The following is a 13107-nucleotide window of genomic DNA, read 5'->3' on the forward strand; positions in this document are numbered from 1 at the left end:
TGCAATGCTTGGTAAGAAATGTACGCATTATCCTGCCCATGTAATTGTAACCCCTCTGTACAGTATGTTCACAAATAAAATTAAATTAAAAAAAGAAAAAAAACAAAAAACAATTCCCCTAGGCTCTTAGAATGTTCAGTAGATTGCTAAATACCAAAGGAGGATGAAAGCCGGGAAAGCCGGGAAGGACACGCACGCTGTCGTTACGGCCTTGTCGTTTATGCACACAGCGTACAAGACTTGGCTCTGGCAGGAGCTCAGTGGCTTGTGCTTGTCACAGCCTGTGTGGTGTGTTGTGGATGTGAACTAGAGTCAGCACCGGCCTTGGGGGCCAGTTTCCCTCTTCATCCGGGGGGGGGGTCAGGTGAGGCTGAGCCAAGGACTGGAGACATTTGGACTTACCTGGGCCAATGGCAGGACCAGCAAAGACCGGAGAGGCTGCCTCCGTCCCGGTTCCATGCCGTAGGCTAACGAGAGCAGAGGCACAGTGGGGCGTTGCAGCCACCGTCCCCACACCCTGATCCAGAGAGCCTGCCTCTTGGCAGAAAATCAGGCCTCCTGGAAATTGGAAGCAGGACTCCTATTCCTGAGGCCTCACTACTGACTGAGCCTGAACCGCCTCTTGCCTCTGCCCCCTGCCTGTCCCTTCTTCCTCCCTTAAAAGACTGGGCCTGAGACCATTGGACGCCTGACATGAGTCCCCACTCTCATTATTGCAGGAGGAGATGGGACAGGAGGGCCCAGAAGTTATGGTCAGTGCACTGCATTTTGGAGCACCAGCTGCTCTTCCTTGGTGCCGGGGCTGACCTTAATACTTAGAGTTGTACCTTCCCAGGCTGTGAGTGAGGCACAAGCCTCCACATAAGTCCATGATTTAGGGGGCTAGGCCACGTAAGAAGAAAGCAGACTTGATAGACCGTAAAAGCATTGCAGCTCGTTGCTGTGCATAGCTTGTGTTTAGTGCCTCACTGCCTCCCAGCCTGTTTTGCAAATAGTACATGCTAGATGATTCAGTTGTATTTCTTTTTGCTTTGTCGGTCATGGGGCTTGAGCTCTGGGCCTGAGTGCTGCCCCTCAGCTCTTAGCTCAAGGTGAGCACTCTACCACTTGAGCCACAGCGCCACTTCCAGTTTTCTGAGTGGTTTATGGAGATATGTGTCTCACGGACTTTCCTGCTTGGGCTGGCTCTAAACCACAATCTTCAGATCTCAGCCCTCTGATTAGCTAGGATTACAGGCGTGAGCCACTATGTCCGGCTTTCTGTTGTATTTTTATATTTCATTGATTCCGACCCATTCATTGTAAGATGCAGCATTTTCTGTGTAGCAACAAGAAGGAAACTTTCCAGTTCAGCTATGACACAAAGCTTTACCATGTGGTGATTTTAATTTTATCCTTACCAAAAGAATTCTTTTAGATCTATTTAGTTTTTTTCCTGTGTCACTTTTGCACACACGTACAAAAAATAGTAGGCCTTAAGTGCATTTGTGACGGCGTTCCTAGTGCCTTCTTTGAGCATTTGATGCCACATGGGCAACATCTTTGTTCTTCCCGGGTCAGCCTCTGTGCTTTCAGCAGCTGGGCAATAGGACATTTTCCTAAGCCGGTGACCCAATCCTGGCGCCTCTGGGAGGCATGGCTGACAGACACAAGTCCGTATTGCAGTCATGTGCCTTTCTGTGAGTCTTGCCCCTGGACTAGACGGGGAGGTCACTGTGTCTCTCACACTTGGGGGGTACGGCGGCTCCAGTGGACACTACTGCTGTGGTCAGCCTTGCCCTCGGCCTCTGCAGTCACCATGTGTTGTATGGAGTATCAGCAGGGCCACCAGCGTGGACAGTGTGTGGGTGTAGTAGTGCAGCCTTTTCCCGTGTGCTCAGCCTTGCTTTCCAGGTGAGGATGTGAACTGCACAGCGAGTTGAGACTTTTCCATTTGTACTCACCTCAGCTGGCGCAGCCACCGAGAGCAGACCTGGAGAGCCTGTGCTGCGTGTGCGGCTGTGCTGCGTGTGCGGCTGTGCTGCGTGTGCCGCCGAGCTGCGTGTGCGGCTATGCTGCGTGTGCCGCCGAGCTGCGTGTGCCACCGGGCTATGTGGCCCCGGCTCTGTCCAGTCTCGCTCCCCACCTGTGGCCCTGTGCTCAGCTCTGGCTTCTCTTAGCAGTGTTCGGCGGGTCCTGCAGGGCAGGCATGTGGGTGCAGGTGTGGTATGAAGGCCCTTGGCTGTGTCCTGGTGGGCCCAGTGTGCACCTGCAGTGTGGGGCAGGCTGGGGGGCGGGTCTTGTCACCATGGAGCGAGGACAACCACGGGACTGGCTTTCCTTCAAAGGATGCTGACTTGGTGAATGCCCAAGTCTGTCTGTGCACACCTAACTTCTTTTTTACATTATTGAGATTATACGTGACACCTGGTCAAACCTCCTGAGGAGTTCCTGAGGCTGGGGTTCCAGCCTTCCCCCCAAGTTACTCAGGGTGCTTCATCTGTTTGTTGTTCCGGCTGGTGGAAAAGGAGAATCTGGTGGGGATCAGACACAGACTTGGGCTGGAAGTTTAGGGTCTGGGACGGGAGCCTGGGGGGTGGGGGGGACTGTGTCCAGACTGCTGGCCTCACCCTGTGCCGTCACCCTACAGAGGGGCCACAGGAGAGTGCCCCCAGCACCTAAATTAGGGGATGGGTGAGGGAAACAAGGCAAGGAAGATAGAACTCCAACAGGACTTTCCTGCTGGAACCAAATGCAAATTCCTAGGCTCTGTTCTGAGTCAGTGATATATTAGATCTGGAGTTGGGCCTTGAAAGCTACGTGTGTTTTGTCTGTATCTGTGTGTACTGTGTCTGTGTGTTTGTGTGTGTGTGTGTCTGTGTCTGTGTCTGCGTGTACTGTGTCTGTGTCTGTGTGTCTGTGTGTACTGTGTCTGTGTGTCTGTGTGTCTGTGTGTACTGTGTCTGTGTCTGCGTGTACTGTGTCTGTGTCTGTGTGTACTGGGTCTGTGTCTGTGTGTACTGTGTCTGTGTGTACTGTGTCTGTGTGTCTGTGTGTACTGTGGCCTGAACTCGGAGTCTTGCACTCTCCCTCAAGACTGCTACTCTACTACATGAGCCATACCTTCACTTTCAGCTTTTGGTGGTTAATTAGAGGTAGGAGGCTTATGGATTTTTCTGCTGGGCTGGCTGCAAGCTACAGTCCTCAGTTTTCAGCCTCTTGAGCAGCTAGGATTACAGGCATGAGCCACCAGCACCTGGCTGGAATCTGTTTTTTTAAAAGATTCCTAGCTGGCTGCGTGCTGGTGGCTCATGCCTATAATCCTAACTGCTCAGGAGGCTGAAAACTGCGGATCGTGGTTCAAAGTTAGACTGGACAGAAAAGTCTCTGTGAGACTTTTTTTTTTTTGTCCGTCGCGGGGCTTGAACTCTGGGCCTGAGCGCTGTCCCTCAGCTCTTCAGCTCAAGGCTAGTGCTCTGCCATTTGAGCCACAGCGCCACTTCTGGTTTTCTAGTGGTTTATTATAGGAGTCTCACAGACTTTCCTGCCTGGGCTGGCTTTGAACCACGATCTTCAGATCTCAGCCTCCTGAGTAGCTAGGATTACAGGCATGAGCCACCGGCGCCCAGCTACGTGAGACTCTTATCTCCAATAAATTCCTCAGAAACCAGAAGTGGCACTGTGGCTCACAGTGGTAGAACACTAGCAGTGAGCACAAAGGCTCAGGGACAGCGCCCAGACTCTTGAGTTCAGTCCCCACAACCAAAACATAAATAAATAAATAAATAATGCCTGGCAGGTTGCGAAGCTTGGGTTGAGGAGGATTTTTCTGAGAGTCTACCTTTTTGGGTTCAGGTTCAGATGAGTGCAATGGCAGCTTCTGGCTCTGGGTTGGATGTGTGGACCCGACGGGCAGGAGCCTTCGGAGGCGACGCCCTCGCCAGGCCCATGGCACTGAGTTGTGACCTCGCCACAAAAGGAAGTTCAGGAAATACTGATCAAGACAGTTTACTGGTCAGACAAAGCAAAGGCAGAGATAAAGGTGTACACAGCTAAGGCACGGGCCCGTGCGCGAGCAGGCCACGGCTGCTCTGACATTGTGGGTATGTACCGTGAAGAAGGAGTTCAGGGGGTGGCTCGAATTCACCTTCAGATGAGTGTTTCCTTTTCTCCCTGTGCCGGCTTTGGGTGTGTACCACCAGCACGTGGGAGGGAGACAGAAATTGACATTGCACCCTTCTGTTCATGTTTTAATTTTCCAGACAGGGTCTTGCTCTGTAGACCTTTGTCCTCTCTAACTTGTTCTCCTCCTGACTAAACCTCCCGGGTGCTGGGGTCGCGGGCATGTGCCACCACACTGGCTGCTAGAGTTTTTGTTTTTTGTTTTTTGACGGTTTTTTTGGTTGGTTGTGGGGCTGGTGCTGTCCTAGAGTTTTTTCACTCAAGGCTAGTACTCTACCACGTAGAGCCACAGCTCCACTTTCAGTTTTTTGGTGTTTAATTGGAGAAAGTGTCTTAGACTTTCTTGCCCAGGCTGGCTTTGAACCACTATCTTCAGATCTCAGCCTCCTGAGTTAGCTAGGATTACAGGCTTGAGCTACCAGCACCTGGCTAGTGTACTTTAATCTTAGGAAAGCTATCAAAGTCCTAATTTTAATTCTTTTGATCTTAATTCTAGGAAACATAAGCTAGGTGAAATAATAAAAAAGATGATGGTATTACATGAAGAAGTTAATTGCACTGAGATATCTTTTTTAAAAAGTTTTTTTTTTTTGGGTCCAGTCATGGGCCTGAACTCTGGGCCTGGGAGCTGTCCCTCAGATCTTCAGCTCAAGGCTAGTGCTCTATCGCTTGAGCCACAGCACCACTTCCGGCTTTTTTTCTTTTTGCTTATTTGGTGCTGAGGAATCGAACCTAGGGCCTCATGCATGCAAGGCAAGCGCTCTACCACTGAGCCACCTTCTCAGCCCTTAAGTTTTTTAATTAATTTCTAGTACCTGGACATTACAAACATTTCTTATTTAGTTATGTAGAGAAAAAAGATACATTTATTTGCAAAGAGAAATCACAAACTTACAGCTCATGGTGTCAAACAGGTCATATATTTAAGAAGGAAGAAACGAGGCTTCTGAACTGTTAGGTGGCTGGCCATGGTCATCTTGAAGATTTAAAACTTAAAGGTTACCACCACTGACCTGCAGTCAATTAGAAAGTGACCTTTTGTGGAACAGGAGTTCTCTGTGGCGCTGGGCTGGGAATGGCGTGCTGAGTTCTCCATCTGGCGCATGGAGTGCTAAGAGCACAGAACACAGGAAGGGCCTGCAGGAAGGAAGGGCTGGCGGGGTTCTGCCTCCGCGTGCCAGGCTGACCGGCCTGGGCGGTGAAAGCAGCTCATGTGCACTGTGGACCCGCATCCCTCAGCGGCCCTCTGCTGCATGGTTGTCACCTCTGCCCTTTATGATGGAGATCCTCAAGATCAGGTCCCATGGTGCACACTGTAGTCTCAGCTACGCAGGAGGCTGAGGTGGGAAGATCACTTGAGTGCAAGAGTTTAAAACCATCCTAGGAGGCTGGGCGCTGGTGGCTCACGCCTGTAATCCTAGCTACTCAGGAGGCTGAGATCTGAGGATCGTGGTTCAAAGCCAGCCCGGGCAGGAGAGACGGTGAGACTCCTATCTCCAATAAACCACCAGAAAACCAGAAGTGGTGCTGTAGCTCAAGTGGTAGAGCACTCACTCGCCTTGAGCTGAAGAGCTGAGGGACAGCGCCCAGGCCCAGAGTTCAAGCCCCACGACCGACAAAAAAAAAAAAAAAATAAAATAAAAAATAAAAAAACCATCCTAGGCAAGAGAGAGCATATCTCAGATGAACAAATAAGATGGAGCTCCCCATCTAGACAGGAAGACATGAGTTTTCAAGTGCCTCACTCACTTTGAAGGGGCTCCCGCAGGGCCAAGGCCCTCAGACCAGCCTCACTCCCACAGAATCAGGATGCAGGAGCACTGTGACTTGAACCACCTCATGCCAGTATGTAGGCTAGGCTTTGTAGTGGCGTACTTTTTCCATGTGTTTCTATTTCCTTTAACTAGTTCAGATGATTTTTCACAGAGAAGCTCAGAGTTTCACACACCCCTAAATAAAATTGGGTTCTGTGTATTCTAGATTCATAAAGAGAATCTGAGCCCTTGCTAACCGTATCTGCCTGTCCCTTGCTTGCCCAGGGCGAAGACACCCGTTATCGGAACGGAGAATCATGCACTACATGTACCAGCTGTGCAAATCCCTTGACCACATGCACAGGTACTGAGCCCTGGGCCCGAGATGCAGCTTCAGTCCCGTCCAGTCTCATCCCCACTGGAACTGGAACTGGTAGTGGGAGGCAGTGGGCAGACCAGAGAGGGATGGCAGATATGGCCAGAACTGTTTGTATGCACACAACACATGGAACAGAAGTGACACTTGTTGAGGCTGGATTAGAGTTGTCAAGGGGCTCTCACCAGGATCCATTGTCTGAGCTGGGAGCTCATGGCTCACATCTATATCCCAGCTATGCAGGAGGCTGAGATTCTGAGGATTACAATTCGAAGCCAGTTCAAACAGGAAAGTCCATGAGACTTATTTCCAATTAACCACCAAAGTATCTGAAGTGGAGCTGTGGCTCAAGTGGTAAAGCACCAATCTTAAGCAAAAAAGCTAAGGGACAGCACCCAGGCCTTAAGTTCAAGCCTCATTATGGGAACTAAAAAAAGGAAAATCCATTGTTTGCATAAATAAATTTAAAAATGCAATTCTGGTCGAAGAATTTGAATAAATGAAGGATAGTTATTTAGTTAATTATTTATTTTTGTGGTAGTAGGGTTTGAACTCAGGGCTTCATGCTTGCTAGGCAGGTGCTCTGCCCCCTAAACAATACCCTAAATCCTTTGCTTTTGTTATTTTCTTGGTCCGGTTGTGGGGCCTGAAGTCTGGGCCTGGGTGCTGTCCCTCAGCTCTTCAGCTCAAGGCTAGCGCTCTACCACTTAAGCCACAGCGCCACCTCCCGCTTTTTTCTTTTTGCTTATGGGGTGCTGAGGAATCGAACCCAGGGCCTCAGGCATGCAAGGCAAGCGCTCTACCACTGAGCCACCTTCCCAGCCCTGCTTTTGTTATTTTCAAGTAAAGTCTCATAGTTATGCATGAGCTGGCCTTAACCATGATCCTATTTCTACCTCCCACATAGCCAGGATGACAGGTTTTTATTGGTTGAGATGGGGGTCTCATGAACTTGGTGCCGGGGCTGGCTTGAGCTTCTGTCCTCTTGATCTCAGTGTTCCAAGTAGCTAGGATTATAGGTGTGAGCCATTGTGCTTGGCTAATTCTATTTTTTGTCCCTTCTATACTAAATGCAGAAATGGAATATTTCACAGGGATGTGAAACCAGAAAATATACTAATAAAGGTAAGTACTTCATGTGAACACTTGATATCCACAATAAAGGTAGAATTGGAAACTGGATGTATTGTCAGTCCCAGGTAGCTGGAAAATAATGGTGTTGTTTTTGTTTTGTGTCAGTACCAGGCCTTTAACTTAGGGTCTGGGCATTATCTCTGAACTTTTTTGCTCAAAGCTAGTATTCTACTACTTGAGCCACAGCTCCACTTCCAGCCTTCTGGTGATTTATTGGAGATAAGAGTCTCATGGACTTTCCTTCCCAGGCTGGCTTTGAAACCTTTATCCTCAGATCTCAGCCTGCTGAGTAGCTAGGATTACAGGCGTGAGCATGGGTACCTAGCTATGGTGTGTTTTTGTTTTGTTTTGTTTTCAGTTCTAGGGAGGGAACCCAGAGTCTCAAACAGGGCAGTCTGACTCTGTATCAATGAGCTATTTTCCCAGCCCTTGTATTTTCTCCCTCCCAGTTTGGAAAAGAAGGCTTACTTAGTACATGTCGTCATCTTCATTGGCCGCGCACCTGCAGGAGACACTTGAGGTTCCTCCTGCTCGGCCTTTCCAGTGCTGACCCAGGGTGGTAGATGTAGGCACTCACTTCTGGGATTTGGAGTCTTGTGTTGGGGCTTTCTCTCCAATGCCACCTGCACTGCCAAGTTTAAAATGAACCCCATGCCATTGTCTGGTGTCCTCCACTGAGACTTGCTAACAGAACCCCGTGAAGTCACATGGCTGCAAGAGCGCATGTGCAGTGAGCTGAGGACTGAGCCACCCGGACGGACATGGGAACTAGAAGCCAGGCCCTGTGGCTCATGCCTATGGTCCTACTTATTCTGGATGCTGAGATATGAGAATCATGGTTTGAAGCCAGCCTGGGTAGAAAAGTCCACTAGATTCTATCTCCAGCTAACCAGCAAAATACCCAACTAGAGTCATGGCCTAGGTGGTAGAGTTCAAGCCATGAGCAAATAAGCTGAGCAAGGCCCTGAGTTCAAGCAATACCGACACACACACACATCAGCAAAAAGAACTAAGGGGCTGGGAAGGTGGCTGAGTGGTAGAGCGCTTGCCTAGCACGCATGAAGCCCTGGGTTCCATTCCTCAGTGCCACATATACAGAAAAAGCCAGAAGTGGCGCTGTGGCTCAAGTGGTAGAGTGCTAGCCTTGAGTAAAAGAAACTCAAGGCTTTGCTCAAGCTCAAGGCTTGACCTGGCAAGCTTCGGGACTGGCCAAAAAAAAAAAAAAAAAAAGGACGTAAGTTGGAAGTCTATGTGAAATCTAGCTAGAATGTGTGTAGGCACGCAGTGTGAATAGAGCGCCCTCTGCTCTGTGACACTCCTGTGTCAGACAGCGGCAAAGTGCTTTGTACACTGGCTGGGACGCTTAGCGTTGGGAATGGGTGTGCAGCAGGGCTGCACGGTGAGTTGGTTCTTGTCCCTGCCCTGTCTTGTGCAGCAGGACGTCCTGAAGCTCGGGGACTTTGGATCCTGCCGGAGCGTCTACTCCAAGCAGCCGTACACAGAGTACATCTCCACGCGCTGGTACCGGGCCCCCGAGTGCCTCCTCACGGACGGCTTCTACACCTACAAGATGGACCTGTGGAGCGCAGGCTGTGTGTTCTACGAGATCGCCAGGTAGCCTGCGCCAGCTCCCACCTTGCCTGGGGAAGGGCTCCCTCCTCTGCGCCCTGGGGCTGTCCCGCCAGGGGCTCGTGTGTGTTAACAGTGTCTTGAATCAACAGCAAGTTGACTGTGCTGTCTTGTGCTGCTGTTGCTTTTTTGTGCGTCAGTCCTGGGGCTTGTACTTAGGGTCCAGGTGCTGACCCTGAGCTTTTTTGCTGTCTACCACTTGAGCCACAGCTCCACATTTGCTTGATTGGAGTTAAAGGCTCATGGGCTTAGCTGCCTGGGCTGGTTTTGAACCAAGATCTTCAGATCTCAGCCTTCTGAGTAGCTAGACAGGTGTGAGCCACTGAGGCCTGGCGCATTTTATTTGTCAAGTCCTTGCCCTTGCTTTCCTGCCGTGGGGAGCGGTCGTCTCCCTTGGGCTCCCTCAGGGAGGGCTTGGACTAGTGTTCCAGGCAGAGGAGCAGTAAGTGTACTGCGACTGCAAAGCCTGCAGTGGCGGTGGGCACGCAGTGTCTCAGCCACGCAGGTAGCCGCTAGGGCGTCCACGCGGGGATGAGGACGAGGTACTTCCTGTACCCCAAGACTTTCCTACAAAGCGCACATCGCATCCTTCCCCGGTTCCTCCTTTCCCCCTCTTCTCCTCCCCTCTTCTCTGTCCTCCCACTATTCCTCCCCTCCTCCCGCCCCTCCCCTCCCCTCCTCCCTCTTTTCTTTCCCTTCCCTCCCTCCCTCTTCTCCCTTCCCTCCTCCCTTGGCCTTCAGGCTCCATCTCTGGGGGGAGTGGTGGTCCAAGCAGATTGGGCAGAGTTTGTGCCCACTTGAAGATGAGCTTCTGGCTACAGCAGCCCAGGGAAGGGTGGGCGTGTCCTCTTGCTCCAGGCGAGCCATCAGTCCAGCAGGGCCGAGCGTTGTGGTGCTCCTGCCCCGTTCAGCTGGCTCTGCAGAAATGACACAGACCTTCGGGATACGTTTCCTTTGACTTCAGTGTTGGGTTAAGAGTTGTTGTCTGAATGAGCTGACTGAATAGCGGCTTCATTCAAACCCAAAGTGCTGATGACACTTCATACCCCAGGCTCAACCCTGTGCATTAGTTTGGAAGGATGGCAGTGAACAAGGTGGCTGGCAGCATCTCACCAGTCTGTTGCTGGGCACTAGTGCCCAGCCTCTCCTGAGCACTCATCTCTTCTTCTTCAGTCCAGGATATCGCTGTTTGCTGATAGAAGCTCCTATTGCTTTTAGAGCTGTATTTTAAGTTTTCTTTGTGTCCTGTAACATGAATTGAATTTTTTTGGGGGTGGGGGTGGGTGGTTGGTTGTAAGGCTTGATCTCAGGGCCTGAGCGCTGTTCCTGAGCCTCTTTGTGCTCAAGGCTAGCTCTACCGCTTGAGCCACAGCGTCACTTACTGCTTTTGAGTAGTTAATTGGAGATAGGAGTTTCACAGGGACCTTTCTGCTGGGCTGGCTTCGAACTGCAATCTTTAGATCTCAGCCTCCTGAGCAGATGAACTGATTTGTGTGTGTGTGTGTGTGTGCGCGCGCGCGTGTGTGGCTGGTATCAGGGCTTGAACTCAGGGCCCGGTTGCTGTCACTGTGTTTTTTGTTCAAGGCTAGCACTTTACCAGTTGGCTTTTTGATGATTAATTGTTAGTCAGAAATAGGAGTCTCGGACTTTCCTGCTTATGGTAGCTTCAAACCAGGGTAGCTAGGATCATAGGCATAAGCCACAGTGCCTGACTCTTTTAGCTTTTTTGCTTAAGGCTGGTGCTCTGCTTCTGGCACTCTACCACCTGAGCCACACATCTGCTTCCAGCTTTTTGCTGATTAATTGGTGATAAGAGATTTGTCTGCTTTGCCTGGCCTCAAACTGGAATCCTCAAATCTCAGTCTCTTTTATGGTCGGTCATGGGACTTGCACTCTGGGCCTGGGCGCTGTCCCTCAGCTCTTCAGCTCAAGGCTAGCGCTCTACCACTTGAGGTACAGCGCCACTTCCGGTTTTCTGGTGGTTTATTGGAGAGAAGAATTTCACGAACTTTTATGCTCGGGCTGGCTTTGAACCGTGATCCTCAGATCTCAGTCTCCTGAGTAGCTAGGATTACAGGCATGAGCTACTAGCGCCCGGCTCGATCTCAGTCTCTTGAGTGGCCAAGATTCTTTTTTTCCCCCCCCCTGGCCATGGGGCTTGAACTCTGGGACTGAGCACTGTCCTTCAGCTCTTCAGCTCAAGGCTAGCACTCTACCACTTGAGCCATAGCACCACTTCCAGCTTTTTCTGCTTATGTGGTACTGAAGAATGGAACTTAGGGCCTCATGCATGCGAGGCAAGCACTCTACCACTTAGCCACCTTCCCAGCCCCAGGTGGCCAAAATTCTAATATGAGCCACTAGCTCCTAGCCATGAATTGAATTTTTAAATATAGGTCTAAAATCATTGTCTCCCATTCCCAGATCTCTAAAAGCTCTGAAATCTAAAAGTGTTTCTTAGAACTTACTTGTCAACAAGACCCGCTCTGTCCCCCTGGGTTTGTCAGCAGAGCTCACCCTGGCGGACCAGAGGACCTGTGCTTGTAGAGTTCGTGAGCATTCATTCACGTTTTGCTGCAGACACAGAGTGTGGGCCTGCTGCCTGCCATCGAAGCACACGCAGGACGCTGGAGAGGCGGCCGAGGGGCTTGCTCTGGGTGAGCCGGTCCCAGCCAGCCTCGCCTCACCCCGTCACACCCTTGCAGCCTGCAGCCCCTCTTCCCCGGAGACAATGAACTCGACCAGATCTCAAAGATCCACGACGTGATTGGCACACCTGCTCAGAGGACCCTGACCAAATTCAAGCAGTAAGTGTCGTATCCCCTGAGGAGAGGAAGTGGCCTGCTGTCCCGCCTCACTGGGTTCCCGCTGCAGGAAGTGGGGCAGCCTCGTCCCTCCAGGAGTTCATGGAGATGGGCTCTTCCTTGGGCATCATTGGACCTCCCAGGGTCTCTGAGGGCCTGGGAGCTGGGCTGCATCCACGGACCTAAACACACTTAGAAACCCTGGGACCAAAAGTCTCCCGGTCATCTAGACCGCCCTGGTCTAGATTGAACTCAAGCCTCACACTTTGCTAGGCCGGTGCTCTATCCTTTGAGCCACTCTTTCCTTAATTTCCTCATAGTAGTCTTTTATGGGACAGGTAGGAAAGAGCTACCTGCCCAGCTGTGCAGAGCTCTGGCCCAGGAGTTCTTCCACCAGTGCCCACTTCACCCCCCAGCAGCCCATGCTTTTAGAGCAGCTTGAAGGTCGCTGCACAGGGGGGCAGTGTGTCCAGAGGGCAACCCTCCCCCATGTGCATGGTCCCAGGCCCCCAGGTCCCCAGGCCCCCCTCCTGCAATGGGTGTTCCCCGGGCCGTGCCCATGCTCAGACTCCCTTCAGTGTGGGTCCCTTAGATTGGGGTGCTGACTGGCGAGCACTCTAATAACCGCGTGATGGTTTATTGTCATTGGGTTTTAATGCAGGTCGAGAGCTATGAGTTTTGATTTTCCTTTTAAAAAGGGATCGGGAATACCTCCACCGCCCACCAACCTGTCCCCGCACTGCCTCTCCCTCCTGCACGCCATGGTGGTCTACGACCCCGACGACAGGATTGCTGCCCACCAGGCCCTGCAGCACCCCTACTTCCAGGAACAGAGGTAGGCCTGCCGCACCCCGGCTTCCGGGAGTGGAGGCGGGCTGGCCCGGGAACAGCTCTGCCCCTCCTCCCGGGGTCCCGGGGGTCCCAGTGTCCGGGACCCGCCCAGGTGGCGCCGCATGCAGGGGAAGGAGGCTGGGCGGCTATTTTGGGGGTGATGCCGAGGCTCCAGCAGGTGACCATGGCGGGGCCTGGCCGTGTCGGGGACAGACGGTGCGGGTTCACACGGGATCGTGGGGCGCGCAGAGCCTGCGGAGGGCCCGGCCCTGCCCCACCGAGGTTGGGGTGGTCTCTGCCTCGCCCGGGCCCTGGGGCGCCTCGCTGGCAGGCTGGAGCTGTGACACGGCCCCTCTTCCCCCTCAGGGGAGCCGAAGCCCGGGCTCTGGTCAGCCATCGGAGAGCCTTCTTCCCGGCG

The 13107-nt window shown here is 51.9% G+C and overlaps 1 protein-coding gene across 1 annotated transcript in view; it reads left to right on the top strand.

Annotated features, from left to right (window-relative positions):
• The window catches only part of Mok (MOK protein kinase), a 47659-nt gene that overhangs the window by 31315 nt on the left and 3237 nt on the right, over positions 1-13107 (top strand). The window contains exons 4-11 of the mRNA XM_013013015.1: positions 720-793; positions 1949-2200; positions 6201-6279; positions 7368-7416; positions 8861-9039; positions 11760-11861; positions 12520-12693; positions 13056-13104. Of these exons, the coding sequence (XP_012868469.1) occupies positions 720-793; positions 1949-2200; positions 6201-6279; positions 7368-7416; positions 8861-9039; positions 11760-11861; positions 12520-12693; positions 13056-13104 (958 nt within the window). The remainder of the gene's footprint in view (positions 1-719; positions 794-1948; positions 2201-6200; positions 6280-7367; positions 7417-8860; positions 9040-11759; positions 11862-12519; positions 12694-13055; positions 13105-13107) is intronic.

The sequence above is a fragment of the Dipodomys ordii genome, unplaced genomic scaffold (genome assembly GCF_000151885.1).
Source record: "Dipodomys ordii isolate 6190 unplaced genomic scaffold, Dord_2.0 Scaffold2, whole genome shotgun sequence".
NCBI lineage: Eukaryota > Metazoa > Chordata > Mammalia > Rodentia > Heteromyidae > Dipodomys > Dipodomys ordii.